This window comes from Ictalurus punctatus, chromosome 26 (assembly GCF_001660625.3).
Source record: "Ictalurus punctatus breed USDA103 chromosome 26, Coco_2.0, whole genome shotgun sequence".
Lineage (NCBI taxonomy): Eukaryota > Metazoa > Chordata > Actinopteri > Siluriformes > Ictaluridae > Ictalurus > Ictalurus punctatus.
This window is the reverse complement of record NC_030441.2, coordinates 7,680,361-7,704,013: the sequence shown is the minus strand read 5'-3', so window position 1 is coordinate 7,704,013 and position 23,653 is coordinate 7,680,361. Positions and strand designations below refer to the sequence as shown.

General features: G+C 44.9%; 1 protein-coding gene across 1 annotated transcript in view; it reads right to left on the bottom strand.

Annotated features, from left to right (window-relative positions):
- rasa3 (RAS p21 protein activator 3) overlaps window positions 1-23,653 on the bottom strand; it is a 67,963-nt gene that overhangs the window by 21,636 nt on the left and 22,674 nt on the right. The window contains exons 3-7 of the mRNA XM_017457946.3: window positions 22,696-22,799; window positions 10,437-10,531; window positions 8,478-8,554; window positions 983-1,063; window positions 758-830 (exon numbers count right to left, since the gene is read on the bottom strand). Coding sequence (XP_017313435.1) covers window positions 758-830; window positions 983-1,063; window positions 8,478-8,554; window positions 10,437-10,531; window positions 22,696-22,799 — 430 coding nt within the window. The remainder of the gene's footprint in view (window positions 1-757; window positions 831-982; window positions 1,064-8,477; window positions 8,555-10,436; window positions 10,532-22,695; window positions 22,800-23,653) is intronic.

Genomic DNA, 23,653 nt, shown 5'->3' with positions numbered 1-23,653 from the left:
CCGAGCGAACGCGCCGACGGAGACATTAAACAGTGTTGTCCAGGACGGGTCGTGAAGTAGAGCGGAGACGAGGAGGAAAGGCAAATCGGTACAGAGGTCATCGTTTGCACTCGGAAGCCCTCGCGGGAGTTTAAACATCAACAACTCTGCTGAAGTTTCTCTGAAAGCAGTGGCTCATGAAGCAAGGGCAAGTGCAAGGGTGTGGACACGTACTCCTTCCGTTGTGATCCCCAGACTTGCACTTTTGTTCTGTTTTTTTCTTTTCTTTTTTTTTTTTTCCCCCCACAGCAGTCAACCATAACGTATCACTTCTTACAATCTGCATTCAGCTTGTTTGTAAACTGCGCGTAGACATCGCGAGGGTGTGGAAAACCACGAACTGTAAGCTTCAGCCTTGGACACCGTGACTCCGATTACCTTCGAAGGATCTCAAAGCGAATGAAATATTATTCTAACGACAATGTTCGCAGATACATCCAAGCTGCGAGTCATCGGCTTTTACAGATTCGATACAAAGAATCGAAAAAATACACAAATAAATAAATAAATAAGAGTTTTAAGACGAGTAAAATCCCTCTTAATGCAGATTTAAATCGAGCATGCGCCATGCCTAAAAAAATCTCAGGCTCCATTTCACATAAGTGTAATAATAATGGTTCGCAGAACGTTTCTACTGGTTAATGTTTACTCGGGCTGAATTCGTTTCAGAGGATCGTGAAAGACATCTGCGTTCTTTTTTTCCCCTTTCTTTCCCTACCTCAAAGTAGAAGACTTCATCGTACTGAGGGTTGTTGGTTTTCCGCTTGACCTTGGTCTTCTTGGCTTCCGATCTGTTGCAGATGAAAGACACAGGAAGGGAGAAGAAAAAAATGAGAGAGGTTGCATCCAGTCAGCTTGAGGGTTGTGAACATGACGTGAGCGCACGGTGTGTACTCATACCAAACATGAGGCGGTTGTGGTGCCGGTACTGGGGCAGATTTACCTGGATGGGCCCTGTAAGGACACGGCTGCATAGGGATCACACTGTCCGTTAACGATCGGCAAGTCTTGGCACTCTAACACTCTGTGAAAAGAAACAGTGATCAGGATCTTTAGGATGTAGTAAAAGTAAAGACAAATAAAATATTCCGCATTAAACCTGTAGCTGTAGCCGAAAGCGAATTCAGTTACTGACTCGGCAAAACGAACAGCGTACTCAAAGCTCTTTTCTTAAAGCACGTAGTCGTATCTGCAGCACCTCGAAAATCCCGGAACATAGCTGCGCATGCGCGTTATTTCAAGTTGTTACATCTAACAGACGATTGGCACTACGGTGTGTGTCAGTTCAGCGCAACACAAGGCGACTGACAGTTCTGAGTACAGACGGATCACGGAAGCCGTAACGTGATCGATGTGTCAAGGGGAACGGTGGTGGAAGGTGGTGCACGTCAAGTACAGACAAACGGCACGAACAAACAGGAACAACGCCTGCAAAACAGTTATACAGCAGGGTTATCAACACTGGCAGACAGGTCACCTTTAAGAAACGCACCGACTAGGGTCAGTCAATCGATATCAAAATCCGCTAAGCGATAATTCAGTAACTTATTAAGGTTTCAGGGAAAACGTTTTCCCGCCTGTAATTTAAACTAATCAAGCAATCCTACTCAAGCTTACCAACCATCATGAAACGCGGAGCAGTCATTAATCAACCAGAACCGGGATAGAAATCTTTTAATAATCCAGGTCTATTTATCTAAAACCGGGTTCACGCGGTGCGATTTTGCGAACGATTTAGTGGTCCGGAGACAAATTTTGAGAATCCCTAAAAGATTCCTATAATCCCAGGCCAAAATCGGTAATCTTCAACCGGTCGTTTGGCGCGTTCCCTGACAGACGATTAAAGCCCGCTGTGATCAAATTTTCCCTCCGATTAAATTGTCAGAAGATTTGAGGCACGGTCCTGCAACTCCGTACGGGTCGTTTTCCGCGTCTTGACTGTCGTGCAGTCTGTGTACGTTAATGACAGCCGAGATCCTACAGTGTGCCGTGGCGTACAGTCGCAGAGGACTATCAAAAACCTCACAGCGTGCACCCGGGATAAACAACCCCCGCACGACTGTGCGGCAAGACGATCGAGCTGGGTTCGGCGTTTTCAGAAGCGACGCGCATGAAGTTCGCCTTCTCTTTTCTTCTCTTGTATGAAATAGCTCTGACTGATACACAGTTCGCAGAACCCCAGCGAAGCGGAAGGGAAATCATATCATTCGGACGTGATGTTATGAAAACGTTTATCTGCAGTAACCACTTCACTCCCGTTATTACAACTGGCATGAACTAACTGTATGGATGATGCAGCGTGAATTCCATATATATGGAGTGTTCAATATAGAGCTAAATATTATTATTATTATTATTATTATTATTCCTTGTTTTATCAATTGGAAATGGTCTGGGGATGTTGGAAACAGATAACACAGCCCTGAAAATAAGCACAGGACTGAATGAGCACCTAAAATCTGAGCTGGAATTCATGTCTCAGGTGGCATTCAGAAGCCTTTTGTATGGAAGGCCAAGTCAAGTTTAAACCTGGGCCCTTGAACAATGGGGAGGAAGAAAAAAAAAAAAAAACAGAATTCATTTTGTCCATCTGGACAGATTTATGCTTGGAGGACGACAAAGGATGCCTTTAACACAAAACTCTTAACTATGGAGGATCCGTGACGGTACGGGCGGCCATGTTGTGGAATCCATTAGATCCGGTGATTTCTTTGCATGGTCGTATAACACCCAACAAATATGATGTCATTTTACAAGACCAGGTGCAGCCGTTGGTGCTCGCACTCCTTCCTAACGATGTGCCCATATTTCAGGATCGTAACCCGCCGATGCGTGCTGCTAAAATGATTGCTTTCTTGAATAACAGGATGACGTCGGCTGCTTTGCGTGGCCTGCCCAGACCACCCGATTAAAAGGAATCCCGAACATCCCATGCAAGACGGGCCAGAAGCCACTCCGGACTTGTGAGACACCGTCCCGAGATTAACGACGTTCTGGATGAAAAGCTGGTCCTTCATATTAACTTACTGTTACTGTATATTGCTGTTATTTTCCCCCGCCACCTGTACTTGCTAATTACCTAGCTAACTCAGTACCAGCCCCCCATGCTCTCTTATTACACGATCTTATATGACATACTGCATAAATTACGCTCAAGCTAGGGATATTAAAAGCGGCGCTGAACCGGAAATAATCAAAATCCTCAATACAATTGGAAATGTTCGGAAATTATAGACAGGACTGGGACGCAATTTTGCAAATGCAACTATTAAACATGCCGTCCCTTGGGGAAATTCCTACCGGTTGGAGTCATGAGAAAAAACGCTGACCCCTGAACTGCAAAGCATTTCCATTCATCAAATACCAGTGCTGTCGCTCACGACCGACTGCACACGCTCACATTTAAAGATAATAATAAAAATACAACTCGCATCGCCTTGGTGACCCAAACAATTCTGGGGTGTTTATTTCTGGTGGTTAATAACTCGATTACAGAGAGGAATATCTAAGGAACGCTGGCCATTTTGAAGAGGCAGACGAATCACAGCCTCGTCACCGAGTGTATTTTTGGACGCTGTTGCCCGGGCAGCAATCTGGAACTAATCAGATTTCCCTTTACTCATTTCCCCGATGTAAATGCGGCAGATCCAGGCCCAGAAGGCTTTGAGCAACTTAAGAAAGCTGGACTCAGCCCTAGACTCAGCCCTGAGACGCGAGCCAGACTGCAGGGAAAGTCAGTATTTCCTAAATTTATATTTCCACAATGTTCTTTATCTTATCTGAAAGAAGATAAGGATGCTAAATAAGTATATCAGCTTATTAACCTTAGCGCTCCAAGAATAACTGAGTACTACTGCTATCAAGCCTGACATCTTAATGCTGGACTTTATGTTTTGGAATCACTTTCCAACTCGGACTGACGACCATTTTTGACCTAAATGATGATAAGAAATGATCTCGAACCCTTCTCATCGTCCCCCGTTAACTATCTACCATCACAAACACGCTGTCGTTGTAGGAAGGAATATTCTTCATGGCTCCCTTCATTTGTTCTGCTGTTTCTATCTGGCAGCGTCTTAAATGTTAAATGTCAAGATTTCTTGTTTTTCCTGTGTCCTCACTGCACACACTCACTACACCAGGTGTGTCAAGACATCTGGTGTGACACTGGCTTTCAAAACGATATCCTCTGCACACACACACACACACACATATTACCCAAATGTTAATTGAAGGTACATTTGTGTTCACCGTATGCATTGTAACTCTTAAAACTCTTAATAACATAAATACTCTTGAACATATGTAACTCTTAAGCGCATAATAAGATAAATATGCCTCGTTATTAATATTATTATCCCTACAGTCAAATGTCTTCAGGGATATTATGGCTTCTAGGTGGCATGGTGGTGCAGTTCTGGTTCAATCCTGAGCTCGGGTTGCTGTCTGTGCCGGTTTCCTCCGGTTTCTTCCCACCTCCCACAAACACGCCCTTAAGTGTCCCGTAACATTCTTCTACAAGACATCGCATTAACAGTAGGCATGGGCGATATCTTATCGTTTGCGATACACCGGTAGAAATTCTCCCCACAGTAAGAATGGGTCTTCCCGTGATAACGATGAAGCCTAGTCGATGATGTATTTGTGTGCGACCCATTCTCAGCTCACGTGCAGAGCGAAAACGAGTACGGCGGAAGGCGGACGTGAAACCGAGGAGGAGTTCATCACTAAACGAGGAGCTACTGCACCTCAACAATCTGGATCTGGTTTGCTTTCAGAAAATCAGGTTTACTTTTAGATCAGTGCTTGTGTTTCTGAGGATCTCAAGATCACAACCATCACTTGTAGATAAAAACAGTGGCGAACGCTTCTGTATTTATATCAGAATATCGGGATATAGTTTCAAGTCCATATCGCCCAGCCCTAAATAACAGATGAAACAACAAATCATGGACCTTCATTTACGCTGAAAATTCTAGAAAAGGATCTGTAGAGGTCGACCGATTGATGGGTTTTGCTGATTAATCGGCACATGACCGACTGCAGGAAGTATCAGTTTTTCCCGGCTGCGTCCGTTGCCGGAGCGGCCGAGGAGGGTCCGCTGTCGTTATACAGTTCGAGAGCGGCCTCTGGAGGCGAAATAAAAACTACCAATAACAAATTTGTTGTGTTATTTGAAGTGTTTTTGAACGTATTTTTATTTTGGACGTCTCTATTTGTGGTTCGATTTGGACGTATATCTTTTATTTATTTTAATAAAATGTATTAATAGGCTATATATTTAGTTCATTTAAGAAAGTACGGTACATTTTCTCGGTATACGGTCCGTACTGTTTCTTTTTGTAATAAAGTTATATTTGTACGCGTGTTATGCTTTCATTCAGTATCAGTTTAAAAACTATCGTTGATGAACTGGTTATCGGCGGGTAACCGGCCTATTTATCGGTATCGGTAAAGCCCGCTAGTCAGCATTCTGTTAGCAATTACATATCAGATAATGAGAACAACATATACTGTGTAAATCTCAATTTCAGTTCCTTTATCGCGGGGCTTCAAACCGTACGATGTTAGTAATAAAGGAACTGAAAAACACTCAAAAGTAGTCTAGTGCCCTAAGGATTAATAACATACAGGCCACAAACAGGTAGCTCGGCACACTAGGCTTAAAAAAAAAGAATTCAGACTCATTCGTCTTTGCATTGTTCAATGTGATATGTACGTTAAGATCAGCCCAACAACCACCAATCAGAGCACAGCTACAAAACCCTCTATTTAACGCCTACACGCTGGTGTGTTGGTTGATGAAGATCTAACATACTGTACACAAGTGACTAAGCCAGCACCCGGTAAAAACCCACTGGAAAACCCATTTCCGGCAAATGATAGATTAGCTCATGATATGATCGCGATCAAAGCCGAATCTCTGAAAGCCACTCACAACACGTCTGAAGCAAGGCCGATGCGTTCTGCATTACTCACACGCTCGGTGACTCGCACGCATTCATACGCCAGAGTTATTCATGCTGACTGAGACAACAACTCAGACACACCTTTACTGCATTAATGTGATAATGTCTTCCTTCCCCACTCTCTCTCTCTCTCTCTCACACACACACACACACACACACTCTAACTACCAGTGATCATTAACAGGAATAAATGGATCTGTTTATGGAAAGCTGTACAGTTCATTCCACGCCATAAAATAATGACGATATATTTATTACGTGCTACATTATACTTATTGGCGTACTTTGTTCATCCGGTCATATTACGACCTTTTCTTCGTTCCCACTCCGGGTGTGTGTTTAACATGCGCTGTGGGTGAGTGTGATGAGTGTTTAAACACATTAACATGGCAGTACTTCCTGTGTGCTAAGCTTGTTTGTGTAATGCACGGCTGACCCGGTGCCACGGCAGGCTTTAAATACACCCGGCCATGGCGTACAGCGACGATCCGTGGGCGCTGCCGACACACTCAGGCCAGCAACACACATGGACATGTACGCTAACCGGCCACTTTAAAAGGAACACCGTCACATTCATGCGATTATCCGATTCCGGTGAGCCCGTGCCCGCTGTAGCCTCAGACTGTGTTTTTTTCCGTAATTTAATTCAAAAAGTGGGACTTTCATATATTGTAGATTCATTACACATGAAGTGAAATATTTCAAACCCTTTTTTTTTTTGTTTTTTTTGTTTACAGATTGCGGCTCACGGAAATCAAAAATCCAGTATCTCAAAATATTAGAATAAAGAATTTATAATACAGAAATGTTGACGTTCTGAAAAGTATGTTAATTTATGCACTGATACTCGGTCAGGGTTTTAATCCTTTTGCATGAATTACTGCATCAGTGCGGCGTGGCATGGAGGCGATCAGTCTGTGGCACTGCTGAGGTGTTCTGGAAGCCCAGGTTGCTTTGATAGCGGTCTTCAGATCGTCTGTATTGTTGGGTCTGGTGTCTCTCGTAGATTCTCTACGGGGTTCGGGTCAGACGAGTCGGCTGGACGATCAAGCACAGTAACACCGCGGTCAGCAAACCAGTTACTAGTAGTTTTGGCACTGTGGGAGGTGTAGAGTCCTGCTGAAAAGGAAATCAGCATCTCTATAAAGCTCCTCAGCAGATGGAAGCATGAAGTGCTCTAAAATCTCCTGGTAGACGCTGCATCGACTCTCGACTTGAGAAAACACACTGGACCAACAGCAGCAGATGACCTGGCAACCCAAATCATCACTGACTGTGGAAACTTCACACTGGACTTCAAGCAGCTTGGATTCTGTTCCTCTCCACTCTTCCTCCAGACTCTGGGACCTTGATTTCCAAATGAAATGCAACATTTACTTCCATCTGAACAGAGGACTTCGGACCACTGAGCAGTTCTTTTTCTCCTTAGCCCAGTTAAGACGCTTCTGATGTTGTCTCTGGTTCAGGACGGGCTTGACGCTAGGAATGCGACGCTGCAACATTTCTGTCTTATAAATTCTTTATTCTAATATTTTGAGATTCCGGATTTTTGATTTCTGTAAGCCGTAATCATCGAGATTAACACAAAAAAAAACATATGAAGGTTCCACTTTTTGAATTGAATTACGGGAAACATTTCCACGATATCCTACACCGGTACGTATTTTGCATCGGTGAACTTGATCGAAGCACGTTGTAAGTGCATTAAAACCATGTAAAGCCTTCCATACTGATGAGGCCAAGCCATGCTCCAACATGAGAATATTGACTTTCCGGCAAGTAAATCATCTGCCTTGGACAAAGTTCTGCGCGCAAAGACAAAGTAAACGGGTTCTAAAAATAAAGAAGGACGAAAAAGAAGGCGAGACTCCTCCCCAGAGAACGCCGGTTATTTTCTGCGAGCCCTAAAGAAATACAAAAGTAGAAACATAACGCAAGTCGGGGGGAAAAAAAACAAAAACATATTTGACCAAACAGCTCCTTGTTTCTCTGTGGAATGTGGCTGACTAACTAGACCTAAAGCATGCCTGCAAGCCTCTGATAAAACAGCTCTCTGAGGTCGTTCGACATTTAGTACCAACAGCGCTTTAGAATTACAAAGGAGCAAGAGTAATTACCGGCTTAACGAACCCGGCTTCGGTGAAACACTATACAGGATGAATCAATGAATAATCTTAGTCAGGGCCAGTTTTTGTACGTTGTATAATCACCTATAATAAGCAACAAGGAGCAGAGATGCATGATTTGCTTTCCTTTTTTCTCATTGCAGGGATGGAACGAACTGCAGCGGGGTTTCTGTGACCCGCTTTTCCGAAACGAGTCAAACGCAGCCTTTCCACAACTCTAGAAATCCGAACCTGCTCTGAACTGTATTGGGGTTTCCTACATGACCAGTCAGGTAAATGACGTCTGCGGTGTTGCTATTGGCTGGCGGGGGAGGGGAGGGAGGCCGGGGATTGGCTGACTCACCGGGTTGCCAGCTTGTGGCAGACGACTCCGCTGTCCGTGATGACCTCGCTCAGGCGCAGCTCCAAGTGAACCTTTCCCTGTGGAGGATGGGATGGCGTTACCATGGATACACACACCACCCAATGAAAAAAAGTGATTGAAGGGAAGAAGAGGACCCAAAAGTGTGTGTGTGAGGGAGAGAGAGAGAGAGAGAGAGAGAGAGAAGGTATGACTGAAAGAAAGAAGTGTCATTTATATTATATACAGTAGTTACCTTTGCTGTCGCAGATCATATCTGGAGAACGTGTGTGTGTTTGTGTGTGTGTGTGTGTGTGTGAAATCTCTGAGAGCTGCACTGTCAAACTCCTGCTGACATCATCAATATGCAAATGAGACTTGACAGGCATCTGGGGACTCTCTCTCTCTCTCTCACACACACACACACACACAACAATGTGCTCTCTATGATTGCAGATACTCCATCTTTCCTCTCCATTTCAGCCCATTCCTCTCTCCTTCTCTCACACACACACACACACACACACACACACACGCGCGCGCACACGCTTCCTTCCTTCGCAGTCACGAATGAATACGACTGTGTTACCGGAGATCCGCTTTAGGGCAAATCTAGCCTTGTGAATAATACAGATGTTTCTTCGGGCTGAGGAGAGAACGTGTCTGCGTGTGAAACGTTTCTTTGAACCGAATTCACACGAGTCCGGATGCCTTCATGCGCTCAGGGTAGTCAACTTATCGTTAAAAAAACAACAACAGAACGGTCTGTTTGTGGTGAATATATTCGATATTTGTTAACCTTCTCTACCCTGCACACACACACACACATAAACACACTGATTCATTTTAAAGGTGCACGCTTAAACAGCTAGCGAGTGAGTAAACGGCCGAGTATGACTCATTCTTGCAGTCGTTTCTAACCGGAGTCGAATCGCTCTGCTGTAGAAATCTCAACCAGAGCAAAAGGGAGCAGCATTAAACAGCTGATGTCCTTATATGTTCATTTACCGTTTTGTAAGAGTCAGCACGACAACTGAGCTCTACTTACACACGGTGCTGTACATTCTCCGTCGCTGTCTCGCTGACCGACCGTGGCCGCTTCCCTTACGTAAAGATCTACGTTATTTACCTAGGATTACTTACGGAGTTGTGAGTGTAAGCCTCAGGATTACGCAGAACCCTTAAGCAGGACCTGAAACCCACAACTGCGTGCTTTGTGTCACTTTAGACAGAAGCAAGTGGCGAATGAATGAACGATTCAGACTGACCCTTTGACTAGCTGGACACCGACAGCTGCACACATTTCTACGCCTGAATGTTATAGCACCCTACTTATCTAATGTTACTGTATGTACGTGGGGCAGTGTTATGTTGTGTTAGATTTATTATTTATAGCACACAGACCTACAGCATTCTACCCGCCCACCCCCCTCCACCCCACCCCCCCGGACCCCCGCCACCAAACTAGCCAGCTCTTCCCATCACCCGATACGTATAATACGTATCATACGCAGAAATTACCGCAAAAGCAAGGAGACGCCGCGGTGTTCGGGCCAAGGCAAGTCATGTGACGTCATCGCGAGGTGCATTCAGTCCCCTTCGATACACACGAGCGCAGCTGAAAGGTCTCGTTTACCGACGAACATCACCGTGAGAGAGCGTGCGGAACAATTTTGTGCGATTTTGCCGGTTCGAGAATTTTTCGGCAAGTTGCATCGCACGTTTTTGAAAGAAAAGCCGCGGCAAAATCAAGCGTTTTTGTCTGCGACGATCACGAAATACGCTGCGGGATCCTGTACAGACTGTATAACACTCGTTATACACAATTATTATTATTATACTGCTACGCATTCGCCGAGTGGGTAAGACATTGGACTGCTGATGGGAGTAAGAGAGCGTGTTGGGTTTTGGTTTTGGACAGTGTGATGGAATAAGAGAGAGGAAGAAAGAGGGGTCACCCACCTGCACCTCCGAGTCTGCGCTGACGGGCTGCAGTTGGAACCAGGTGTCTTTGCCATGATACTTCTGCAGGTCCTCCTTCTTCACCGCCACCTTACCTGTGGACCAATCACGACACAGCTCTACTAACCAGTCCGGACATGTGTAATATTCTCAGATATTCTTGAAATTTTCTTTGAAAGATCTCATACAATAAATGTACATGCATCCAAAGTTAAAAAACACTCTAATGTGCTCATGATTTAAACTGCAGCGTTTCATTCATCAGAATGATTCATTCTAAACTCCTTGCAGAGAGCATACTCTGCTCTGATTGGTCAGACGTCCCAGTCTGTTGTGATTGGTCTACCGTTGTCAGTGTGTTTCAAAAAGGAAACGCCCACTACCATAACGAGTTTCAGCTATCTGTTCGTAAGCAGCTGATGAAGACCAGAGGTGGGGCTTTTTTTTACAAACCTACGCAGATTAGCAAAGGAAGTAAGTCTGGAATTACGTAGGTTAGTGCAGGAAGTAAGTCTGGAATTACGTAGGTTAGTGCAGGAAGTAAGTCTGGAATTACGTAGGTTAGTGCAGGAAGTAAGTCTGGAATTACGTAGGTTAGTGCAGGAAGTAAGTCTGGAATTATGTACTTTAGTGCAGGAAGTAAGTCTGGAATTACGTAGGTTAGTGCAGGAAGTAAGTCTGGAATTACGTAGGTTGGTACAGGAAGTAAGTCTGGAATTACGTAGGTTAGTACAGGAAGTAAGTCTGGAATTACGTAGGTTAGTACAGGAAGTAAGTCTGGAATTACGGAGGTTAGTACAGGAAGTAAGTCTGGAATTACGGAGGTTAGTGCAGGAAGTAAGTCTGGAATTACGTAGGTTAGTACAGGAAGTAAGTCTGGAATTACGGAGGTTACTACAGGAAGTAAGTCTGGAATTACGTAGGTTAGTACAGGAAGTAAGTCTGGAATTACGGAGGTTAGTACAGGAAGTAAGTCTGGAATTACGGAGGTTAGTGCAGGAAGTAAGTCTGGAATTACGTAAGTTACTACAGGAAGTAAGTCTGGAATTACGTAGGTTGGTACAGGAAGTAAGTCTGGAATTACGGAGGTTAGTACAGGAAGTAAGTCTGGAATTACGTAGGTTAGTGCAGGAAGTAAGTCTGGAACTACGTAGGTTAGTGCAGGAAGTAAGTCTGGAATTACGTAGGTTACTACAGGAAGTAAGTCTGGAATTACGTAGGTTAGTGCAGGAAGTAAGTCTGGAATTACGTAGGTTACTACAGGAAGTAAGTGTGGAATTACGTAGGTTGGTACAGGAAGTAAGTGTGGAATTACGTGGGTTACTACAGGAAGTAAGTGTGGAATTACGTAGGTTGGTACAGGAAGTAAGTCTGGAAATACGGAGGTTAGTACAGGAAGTAAGTCTGGAATTACGTAGGTTAGTACAGGAAGTAAGTCTGGAATTACGGAGGTTAGTACAGGAAGTAAGTCTGGAATTACGTAGGTTAGTACAGGAAGTAAGTCTGGAATTACGTAGATTAGTACAGGAAGTAAGTCTGGAATTACGTAGGTTAGTGCAGGAAGTAAGTCTGGAATTACGTAGGTTAGTGCAGGAAGTAAGTCTGGAATTACGTAGGTTAGTGCAGGAAGTAAGTCTGGAATTACGTAGGTTAGTACAGGAAGTAAGTGTGGAATTACGGAGGTTAGTACAGGAAGTAAGTCTGGAATTACGTAGATTGGTACAGGAAGTAAGTCTGGAATTACGTAGGTTGGTACAGGAAGTTAGTCTGGAATTACGTAGATTGGTACAGGAAGTAAGTCTGGAATTACGTAGGTTAGCGCAGGAAGTAAGTGTGGAATTACGTAGGTTACTACAGGAAGTAAGTCTGGAATTACGTAGGTTGGTACAGGAAGTAAGTGTGGAATTACGTGGGTTGGTACAGGAAGTAAGTGTGGAATTACTAGCGACTCGTTTCCGCTGTTCAGAATCGGTTCCTTCTTTTGGGAGTCAATGACTCGGTTAGTCGTGCCCTTTGATTTTTGAAACTTTTGCGGAATTTTTACAGTCACGAACAGCGCTATAACACCACATGAAAGGTAATATCTGAAAAAGCACAACAGGTGCACTGTAAGCTCGCAGAACTCTCCCAGAGCGATCTGACTGTAAGTTAAAATGCTCGAGTAAAGATGGGACGCTGCTTCGTATGTGTCAGGTGCTGATTTTGGTGATATGGTGATAACTCTAACTGGTCTTGTAGTGCAGCGTTCAGGACTCCGCTCTGTCATCATCATACCTCATCACTCCTACCATGCTGTGGGCGTGGCTTTGCTCACTCACTAGCGTCTCAGATAAGGGAAGCTGAAGGCGGAAATGGCAAAAGTGTGTACAATAATAACATTCAGCATGATAAATATCATCAGCTTTATAATCGAATCTGCTCGGACTTCTGCATCAGACGGTTTACATGACACAACGTGAGACCGTTTATCATGTGCACAGTTACCCCGTGTTCAAATGAGGAAAGCACTGCTGATGACCCCGGGTTGTTGCTGTGTCTTGACACTATTGTGCATCGGGCTGGGTTAAGCTAGTGAAAGTCAGTGAAACTTGGCAGGAAGCAGATTTCTTTATCATTTTTTCCAATTAAATTGCTTTTTTATTTTCCCCCAGACATGCATTTCGTTCGTTTTGATGTGAAATGAACTTTGACCTCGTCTGGTCGCTTCCAGTGTGTGTATTTTATCGGTGTATTTTGTTTTGCAGCCCGTCAAACACGGTAGATGTGTGCCAGGGCGATCACTTTAAGTCACACACAGATGACAAGCAGATGCCTCAGATTACTCACTCGCACACGACATAACCAAGTTTGAAACCCACAAACACTTCCTGTTAATCGCTCGCAGCCGATCATGCGCTTTCTAGCCAAACGACCTCACGATTGGGTAAAGATACGTACAGATTCCATCGGCGGACTGTCGTTCACGAGCTTCTAGCCGGTCAGAGACGAAATCAATGGCTTCGGAAACATCAGCTAAAACTCCATCACGTCTGGATCTTTTTTTTCTTCTTAGGGTATAATATCAGACTCTCTCACTCCTGTTTGTTTACATTCTCGAGTTCTTCTCTCTCACTGTTCCGCAGTGGTGCCCTGAACTTCCAGCCTCAATCCGGACCGCGGAATCCGTCACGGATGAAGACCCACCTCTTCCGTGAACACCTAACTAACCCCCTGAAATGCTAACTCTACATTATTTAGAAAAAACAAACAAACAAACAAACAAAAAACGTACTCTGGCTCCTCCACCTCTACTCTGCACACTTTGCTTGTCTAGAACTCAGTCATAGATCGTGCATGGTACCGTAGCACTACTTTGTGTGATTAAGGTGTGCACGTGTCTGTAACACACGTCGATAACGCGACTGAAACGGGAACACTCCACACGTCTTAATCCCGTCTGTGTTTACTCCGGGTACGACTTTAATCGGATTGAGGTAGTAAAAAAAAATTGCCGTTTACATGCTAGTTTCTTCGTCGGAGTATCGTCTTAATCCGGTTAATATCGGATTATCGTCGTCCGTGCAAACGTGATCGCCGACAACTAAACATGTACATCCGTTCATTTAGCAGACGCTTTTATCCAAAGCTTACAAATGAGCAAATACAAGCGAAGCGAGATATCAAGCGGAGAACAACACCTTCGAATTACAGTGCTAATCCTGGACGTCCACATACTTCTGCCACTCACAGCTGTGAAACACTGGGTCATTTTCCTCAATAAATAAATGGCCGAGTATAATATTTCTGTCTCACTTGTTTAATCGGGTTCTCTTCATCTGCTTTTAGGACTACTGATGTTTCAGGTCGTATTAATGCAGGAATATAGAACATTCCGTCACTGACTTTCAAGCACCGCTGTAAATCTCCATTTTTTTTTTTCACTTGTGGCTTGCGTGCAGCTTTGAGTCTCACACCTCATTAATGAAATGACTGGTTGGTTGTCACCTTGGCACTTGCTAGTCTGAACGTCAGGTTAGAAACATTTCGACTGACGTACGTGTGAAAGTGTGCCCAGCCTCACACGCATCCTCGAACTCATGTCCACTCGAGGATAACTGAGGCGATTTGCCTCTCCTGACGATCAGCAGAGGGATCACGATTTCTGGCTGGTCTTCAACGGCTATCTTCTCAGATTATTCGATCTTAACCGCTATCATTTACCGATTTAAAAAAAACAAAAAAAACACCTTAAGTTGAAATATGTTCGGTATTCACCACACAGTAACGTCGACGTTGTGCAAGAAAGACGGATGTGCAGTGAAAGCCGCGCTGAACTGTCCTCTGGCGTGTTTCGCTCCGATCACACGTTTGTTCACAGGAAATTTTGCAAGACCCCAAGTTCTGATAGTCAAGAGAATAAATCGAGGCTTACGATTTGTGCCCGTAATCTGTGTGATGGCATGTGGCGTCAGATCACATGTAGTTTTAATGTTGGTTGAGAGCTCTTAGAGTTAATAGCCCAGGGTTTACACACACACACACACACACACACACACACACACACACACAACATTACCACATGTAAGCAACTGAAAAGGACCTGACATGGCAAATTTACCAGTGTAAAAACAGGGCACAACACTGAGAAGACTTCAATCACACACACACACACACACGGCACACGGTTGGCACGTGTTCTACTCTCAACTTCAGACTGTGGAATGAGGAACGCAGTACCAGAGCCTAAATTACACTCATTATCATAAAGCCTACATTCATTAACACCAGATAAAGCGTAGGAAACAGAGAAACGGCGAGAGCGAGGAGGAGGAGGAGGAGGAGGAGGAGGAGGAGGACAACCTTCTGGCAGATCAAACGTGTTGCTCACACGAGCCCAAACCAACATCTGCCTGCCTCGCACCGCTTCTTACGCTTGCTAACAACCACCGCACTGGCACGCTTTATATCACTCGCATGTTGTAAAATGGTGTGTGGGAGAGAAAACCTACTTTCATTGGCTCGTATCGATGGCACTGAAGTTACGCACTTACTCTCGTACCCTGATCATCAGTTACAGAGCATGGCCGCCTCCCTAGGATGAGAAACCTGGGGATACACTGATGCCATTTTGTTCAGTTGTTCCTCTGTAACGTGATATCTATCGGCGATTCCCGATACTATCGTCAATCATCCCAAGAATAGTACTACTTCTTAGTATTAATCAGTCAGAGACGTCAAAGAACGTGTTCTGTAGCTGTGTTTATGTTTCGCTGGTACGTGTGTTTATGCACGTAGACTGCAAGGCGCGTTCTTTATAATATCCATCCATCCATTTTCCCTACCGCTGATCCTACACAGGGTCGCGGGGAGCATGGAGCCTATCCCAGGGGACTCTGGGATAAGGCGGGGGATACCACAGGGCACAGCACACACAATCACACACTACGGACAATTCAGAGATGCCAATCAGCCTACAACGCATGTCTTTGGACTGGGGGAGGGAGCCGGAGTGCCTAGAGGTAACCCCTGGAGCACCGGGAGATCAAGCAAACTCCATGCACACAGGTACCCCCGACCCCGGAGATGCGAGGCAAACGTGCTAAGCGCCCCTCCTTCTTTATAACATTAGGGAGGTAATTATAAATGGACTGCATTCCATTCGCTAGCTACATCAGCTACCTTCAACTGAGCCGCAGTGGAGAAGGGCAGGTCTTGTTCCGGTTTGGAAAAAGTGCTTCTTCATCGACAGTAAACAGCTGATTGTCAAGAACAACATACTGGCTAAGCGCTGCTAGCTTTATCTGTAGAATTTTCTCTCTGGTCTAGCCGGGATTAGTTCTGATTCTGCTTCGAAGCAATCAAGCTGACCTGTCAATCATCTAACCATTCATCCATCCATCAGGTAATGGAGGCTGAGACGGAAGCAAGTGCAGGTAAGGCAGTTTAATGAGCAGACAAATCCACAGGGTCAGGCAGAAATCGATAACCGTAGACAGGCAAGGGTCAAACGATCATGCAAACAATCCAAACTAGGCAAGGCAGAGAGTCGAAGTCGAGGGAATAACAAAATCAAAAAACCAGAGCAACAACACAACGTAAAGGCGAGGTAAAGGCGAGGTAACCGACAGAGACAAGTCAACTGAGCGTAATACTTCGCAACGGCTACGTGTGTGTGTGAGAGTCTCTTAAGCAGTGTGGTGTGATTAAGAACAGCTGTGTGTGATTAGTCCTAAGCAGAAGGTGACGTGTCTGTGTGTTCCGTTGCGAGTTGTAGTTGTCGGCCATGTTTGTCGTTCGTGGTGCATTCTGGGAAAAGGACTTGCTGGTTTGCCGTGACATGACGCCATCCATCCACCCTGGACGGGGAGGCAAGCCATCACAGGGCACAAACACACACACACACACACACACACACACAAATGCTACAGACAATTTGTACAAATGCATTTGTACTTTGGACTGGGGGAGGAAACCGGAGCACCTGGAGGAAAGCCCTCACTGTGCTGCAATAGGAAGGAGCACCGCTTCAGTCAAAGCAGGCGTACTACCGATCGCAGCTTCACAGCGGTTTAGCTAGCAACGTTTATTCGCACCAGGACTCTGCGGCGTCAAACCGACAACTGCGTTAAAATCTTACTAACTAACAGTGGAAATCTACACCGGTCTTCTCTCTCTTCACCAGAGACACAGCCTGGTACACATGAAGGCCTGAGGCTGTTTGCTCGCCAAGCTGGTCACAGCTCTCTGATTGGTCGACAGCTCCAGTTTGCGTTTAGTGAACACCAGGTCTGATTGGACAGTTTCGATGTTAACATGAAGCTCTTATTGGCTTAAGCGCAGCTGCTTCTGCTTCCCTCAAAAAAAACACACACACACACACACACACACACACACACACACACACACAAAAAAACATGGAAACATTCTCACTGCTGTTATCAACACCTTCTCCCTGCCCCCGCATCCCCCTGTATGCAGGAGCACACACACACACACACACACACACACACACAATCTCTAATGAGCACAGCTGTGGTAAATGTTTGACACATGAGACGGCCCTCCCTTCCCCCCACTCACTCCCTCCTCCTTCCTCTTTTCTTCACTGTTTTGTCTCTCCTCATTTATTATTTCTACCAATAACACACACATACAAACACACACACACACACACACACACACACACACACACACACACACACACACAAAGTGAAGGAAAACATTTTGCCTCTTAGTTTTTCAAGCGAAAGCCGCTAAAACACGAACGTCACGTATTACATCACACGTCCCTACAGCCGTGTAGCCGAGTTTAATAAAGCCGTTGGTTTTGGTATAAACTGCCTCAGGCTGAGAAGAGCTTCGGCACGGCATTTGTTTCAAGTATAAAGCGTGCCTCAGGTTGAGCGCTGATGTCTGAGGCATAGAAGGGAGCGCAAGATAAGCAGGGAGACCTCACACACGCTCGGTGGGGTGAAACAGAGCGCGACGTCACACACACACACACACACACACACACACACACACACGGGGCTTAGAAAGCCCTCTTTTGGTGTGGTCTCCACTGCTGGATGCGTGATATGGCTTCAAACGGGGCATAGCTCAGCTCAGATCGACCCGAACGTGAGGCGAGGGTTCGATACGGCCGGGTGGATTAAGCCCTGACGTAACGATGCAGTGGGACAGAAAGTTCACCGACACCGACTGACTCCTCTGTTCATCACCGTGTTTTAGCACTGGATCTTTCATTTCCTTCCTTTTCCATGTTAAACACGGCATTTTCCATACTGTGCTCGAGTCTCACTCGTCATACGGTGAATAACCCGTGACTCGAGTTTTCCAAAATTTCGACGCAATTTGCCGAGTTATTTTTTTCGCGCTTTATTTTGGGGAAAACCGCAATGGCACGAGATCGTTCTGCACGCCCTTCCACACTGATGTTTCTCGGTAAATGAACCCGTTCAGACCCTGTTTACGCCAGTGTGCGTTAGTGTTGCTACGGTTACGCCTGTCGTCTGCACTACTCCGAAACTTCTGGAAACGCAGACGACCCCGTATTACTTTGAAGGCTCCGGGCTCGTGTTTCAGTATAAACAGACCAAAACGAAGACTTCTGAAAAACGAGGGCGTGGCTCCGCCCACATTCGCCCCCTGATTGGGTCTTCTGGATCATTGCGTGTCCTTCCCCGATTCGTCGAGCCCGTACGTTATGACCGTTACGCTACCTCGATCGTATACACAACAGCACGGAGACTGAACCGCAAGCTTTGCTGGCGTTGTTGTCATTCTTAGCAGCCATTGTGCAGTTAAATCCTGTATTGTATAAAACTGCAGCTGCGTATATGCGCAAGAGGCGAGCTACGATTAGAGCGATCTGCAACAAATCTCATTTCGATCGGCGTAAGACCTACACGGACCGCCGGTTTGGACTAGCAACCAACTTGCTGTTTACACTTGTATGCGCATGCCCAGTGTGCATGAATGGTCATGTGACCTGCGTATTCGCTCGTGCAGTGTGGACGGAGATCGTTTCTGAAACACGGAGGGAACGCCAGTGTGGACGACGACCGGTTTCATTTTAAAACGCCATTTTTACACAAAAACGCACCTTTGAATGAACGCGCGTTGTGATGACGTCACATGACGCGTCTTGGCCCAAATCTGATTAGAGGCTGAAAGCTGGAACTCTACTGAAATCAACCAAGACCCTGAAGATCTTTCCAACACACTTATCACTGCTCGACTCCACAGTACACACTTACAGAAGAGTAATGATTTATACTCTCACTATCCGGGGTCACTCCGAAGAGGACGGGTTCCCTTCCGAGTCGTTCCTCTCCGGGTTTCTCCTTCATCTCGTCTCGGGAAGGTTTTCCTCACCCATCTCAATCTTTATCTATTCCCGGATATCTGTAAAGCTGCTTTGCGACAATCTTCCTTGTTAAAAGCGCTACGTGAATCGAATGATTAGGTTTTTCTCTATTTCGCTAATATACCGTTAAGAACAACCTGATGCCGTGTCTCAGGAAAACGGCGTGTACGCTAAGATGATATGTGGTCTGCAGTCGATAATGTCACGTTGTAGCCTCGCACAAGTATACGCTTCTTCATAATTGAGGGTCAGGAACGCCTTACGGCATCTGGCTTGTTATTTTAAAGCTTTTAATCGGCACTACGCAAAATAAGCAGAGCATTACGGTATAGCGGAGTCTAAACAACACACGGTAAAAACGCTCTGGTTTCAGACAGGCCGCTACTCACGTCTGCTCGCCGTGTGAAGCGCGTCACATCTCCAGTGTTTCTGTTGAAAGGGCCAACGCGCTCACGCTACCTGAGGGACGAAGACTCCACAGCCATCAAGCTCCTTACCGCAGCGACCTACGGATATCTGGCGGCTGTGGTTCAGGTGGTAGAGCGGGTTGTCCACTAATCGTAGGGTCGGTGGTTCGATTCCCGGTCCACGTGACTCCGCATGCCGAAGTGACCTTGGGCGAGACGCCGAACCCCGAGTTGCTCCCGACGGCAAGCTAGCGCCTTGCATGGCAGCTCTGCTACCACTGGTGTGTGCGTGTGAGTGAATGGGTGAACGAGACCCAGTGTAAAGCGCTATGGATAAAAGCGCTATATCAGTGCAGACCATTTACCATTTTTATCTCTGGAGGATGTGAAATTAATTGCGGTTTGATATTTTTCTCAGAAGTTGTTTAGCGGATTTCCGAACGTCTCCCAAACCCGCCGCTGCCGATGAATCGACGGCGGTTAACTGGCGTTACAAATCCAATTCAGTTTCAAATGAAACGTTTGAATGAAGTCATTTTCAGTCTCAGACACTTTTTTTTTCCCTTTGGAGTCTTTTTTTTTTTTCTCTTTTGTTACCATTCCTCTACTAGTCCTGTCACAATAATCACCTTCTCGACTGCTTTTAATATTCCTCGGAATTACAAAGCCTAGGACATTATCGAAATGAAAAACAATAACACTGATGAGGAGTGCGTTACTGAACACTAACGTTATTATATACATATATATATATATATATATAGCGCTACTACCATTTCTCATCATCTGAAGCCATCATCTGCATCATTCCTCGAGTTGAACTGATGAATTATTTCCTGTTAGCGAACGTAGCCGAGTTATACCCCTTTTCAGTGGGTTTTAATAATGTAGTTTGATTGTAAAGGTAATAGGTCTATTCAATTTAAGCTCAGTAACCAGTTAAAGCTAACTGTACCCACTATTTTAACCTAATTTATAGTTAAGGAGTTTACGTTGTACCTCAAAGTTACTCGTGTGTCCAGGATATCATGCAGGGTCCCTAGCAACCCCGGCAGCCGCTCTTCTCATTATATCATCATGTGTAGACCAGGCCTGTCACGATAATAACACTCTCGACGCATGCACGTGACGGCGAGCATTTTCGAGACCTCGATATCTCCCGTCGCGTTTACACGCGCGTCTGTTCACATCATGGACGAACGTCGAAACATTTCGCCGTTCGCGCCGCGTCTGACGAGACGTCCGCTCTAGGGCTGGCTAATTCAAATTCTAACTTTTAACATCCCTCCAATTTCAGATAAGAACGCACAAACGCAAAAACTGTATTTGAATGCAAGATGCGTAGCAAGCACTAGCACTGATTTTCATTCAAACATACTGTTGGGGGGAAGAAAAAAAAAAAAACGACACGCAAGATATTAACAAGGCATTAAAAGTTTTTTTAAAGAAGAAAAATCTAGAAAGAACAATTCTAGCGTTTCAAAGAATCCGGTCAGAGTCGATAAAGCCGGGGGTCGAGCCGCTTCAGCTGCGTGAGCTGAAGATGAACGGTGAATGAACGGCGGGAAACTGAAGCGCTTTACGAACGGGCTAATTATCCCACACACACACACACACACACACACACACACGAGATTAATCAGACATTTACACAACATGAACCTAATATTACAACTCGCTGCTGCACAAAATAACACAAGCGCACAAGTGACCTTGAACTTGAGTAAAGTGTTCAGTAGAACAGTGTGACGTCGTGAATACGCTCGTTCTACGACGCACTAACACACACACCATCAATAAAGCATAAAGAATTCACAATACTGTATTACCGTAGTGTCTCACTGTAACAATAATAATAATAATAATAATAATAATAATAATATTTCTGTAGGTCAGGTTTTCATAACAAGGGCATTTTCACATGTTGTTTAAGTTAATATATAAAATGTGTGATGTCATTTGTCTCATCAGTTATAAATGCCGTTGTCTAATATTCCATGCCAGTAAAACTGAGTAAACATGTGTCAGTGGCAGCTCGTGAGTGAGTTCAGATCCCAGCACTGCCAAGCTGCCACTGCTGGGCCCCTTGAGCGAGGCCCTTAACCCTCAACTGCTTAGATATAGTATAATAAATAATAAATATAATCATCACTCTACAGGTATAAATGAGGGAAATGTAAGTCGCTCTGGATGAGGGCGTCTTCCGGAATGCCATCGAATAACTAAATGAATGAATAAATAAATAAATGGATAAACATGACGATGAAACAGTGACTACATTTCAAGGACGTTTGCGTCAGAAGACAAAAACGAAATTTTTTCTGACATGCCATCACTGATGTCTGGAGGTTTTTTAAGAATGGAAAGTTCACTGCTCTTTGAAAGGGTGTACGCGCTTTATTCTACCATCGTGTTATCGTTATACCGGTGGCGTAAAATTGATTTTAAAATGACAATAATATGACATATCGGGATTATTTCTGGGATAAGATATCGTCCAACGAACGTGGTTGTCGTGACCGGACTGTACTCTAGAAGGCACGTGATCACTGGGCGTAAAACAAGCGCGTCACTGACGGAAATTTCGAGAGCTTGCTGTGCAGCTTGGCTACACGGTGGGCGTGTTTTCATTTTGTTCCCGCAGTGTACAAGAAGCTACATCAAAGCTATTTCGGCTACAATCCTACCTGACGTTTTCCTTTCATTTTTTTTTTTCCATTCGTTGGGGAATCTACACGTTCTCAGTTCCTCTGATGGAGAGGAGAAAACGGTGTTTCGAGATTCATCATCGTTCATTAATGCGATCGATTTTTTTATCCCGGAAAGGTATTAAAAATCGGTATCCTTGCTTCAACGCGGTCCTGTTCCCCATCGTACGATTCGGCACCGGACACCGATTCGCCTCAGAGATCGGATCGGCTTCCTACCGAGCGCGTTCCTGTTACTGCTACGAACTGAGCAGCGTGGACGGAACGATGTGCGCTGACCCAGTGCTGAGACTCACCGATGCTGGAGTCCCTCCTGAAGACGTCCCTGTCGAAGATGTAGAAGGAGAGGTGGCGGAAGCTGCGCGGGATTTCGCAGTAGAAGTCTTCACCGTAGAATGGGCTGCGGTCGGAGAGAAACAGAGAGAAACTTTCACCATCGGTCAGGACGGACATTACCAGATTACTACCAGGGTCGTAATCGTGCTTTCACACACTGGCACATGTGTAATCTGTACACAGATAAACCTCACTGCCTTAAGAAATACATTTCAAACATAACTGAAGAACTACTACACACTGGTGGTAGAAGAGAACGGGCTGCACTGACAAACTGATCCTGTTAGCGAGCATAATACGCTCGTGTGGAAAAATAAGTGCACCCCATGGAAATTGTTTTGTTTTTTTTTGGAGATATTTGGACAAGCAGACATTTGAAACATCGTCTTTGAAACGGTGCGCGTTAATAAAAGTGACACACGCTGTCAAATGATATAAAATCGACATTTTTTCACAATTTTAATTAAAAAAAAAAAAAAAAACATTCATGGAAAAGTAAGTACACCCCTACATTTATCACACCTTCGAATCCATAAAATTAGAATCAGGTGTTGAAGATCGGGTTCCAGTGATTAGAACCTGTTCAGGGAGTGCAGGTGGAACCGGTCTTATTTATTCCTCTCTCATATCTAGTATCTGGTGTTCCCTTTGTTATCGAGGTGTGTGGTGTCATCATGCCAAGATCTAAAGAGTTCTGTAAGGCCTTCAGAAAGAAAGGTTGTGGATGTCTATGAGTCTGGCAAGGGATTTAAAAACATCTCCAAATTATTTGAAATACATCGTTCCACTGTAAGGAAAATCATCTACAAACGGTGCAGATTTCAAACGACTGCCAATTTGTCCAGAACTGTCCGTCCCAGTAAATTCAGCCCAAGAGCAGACCGTCTGATGGAAAAAGAAGTCTCCGAGAACCCCAAA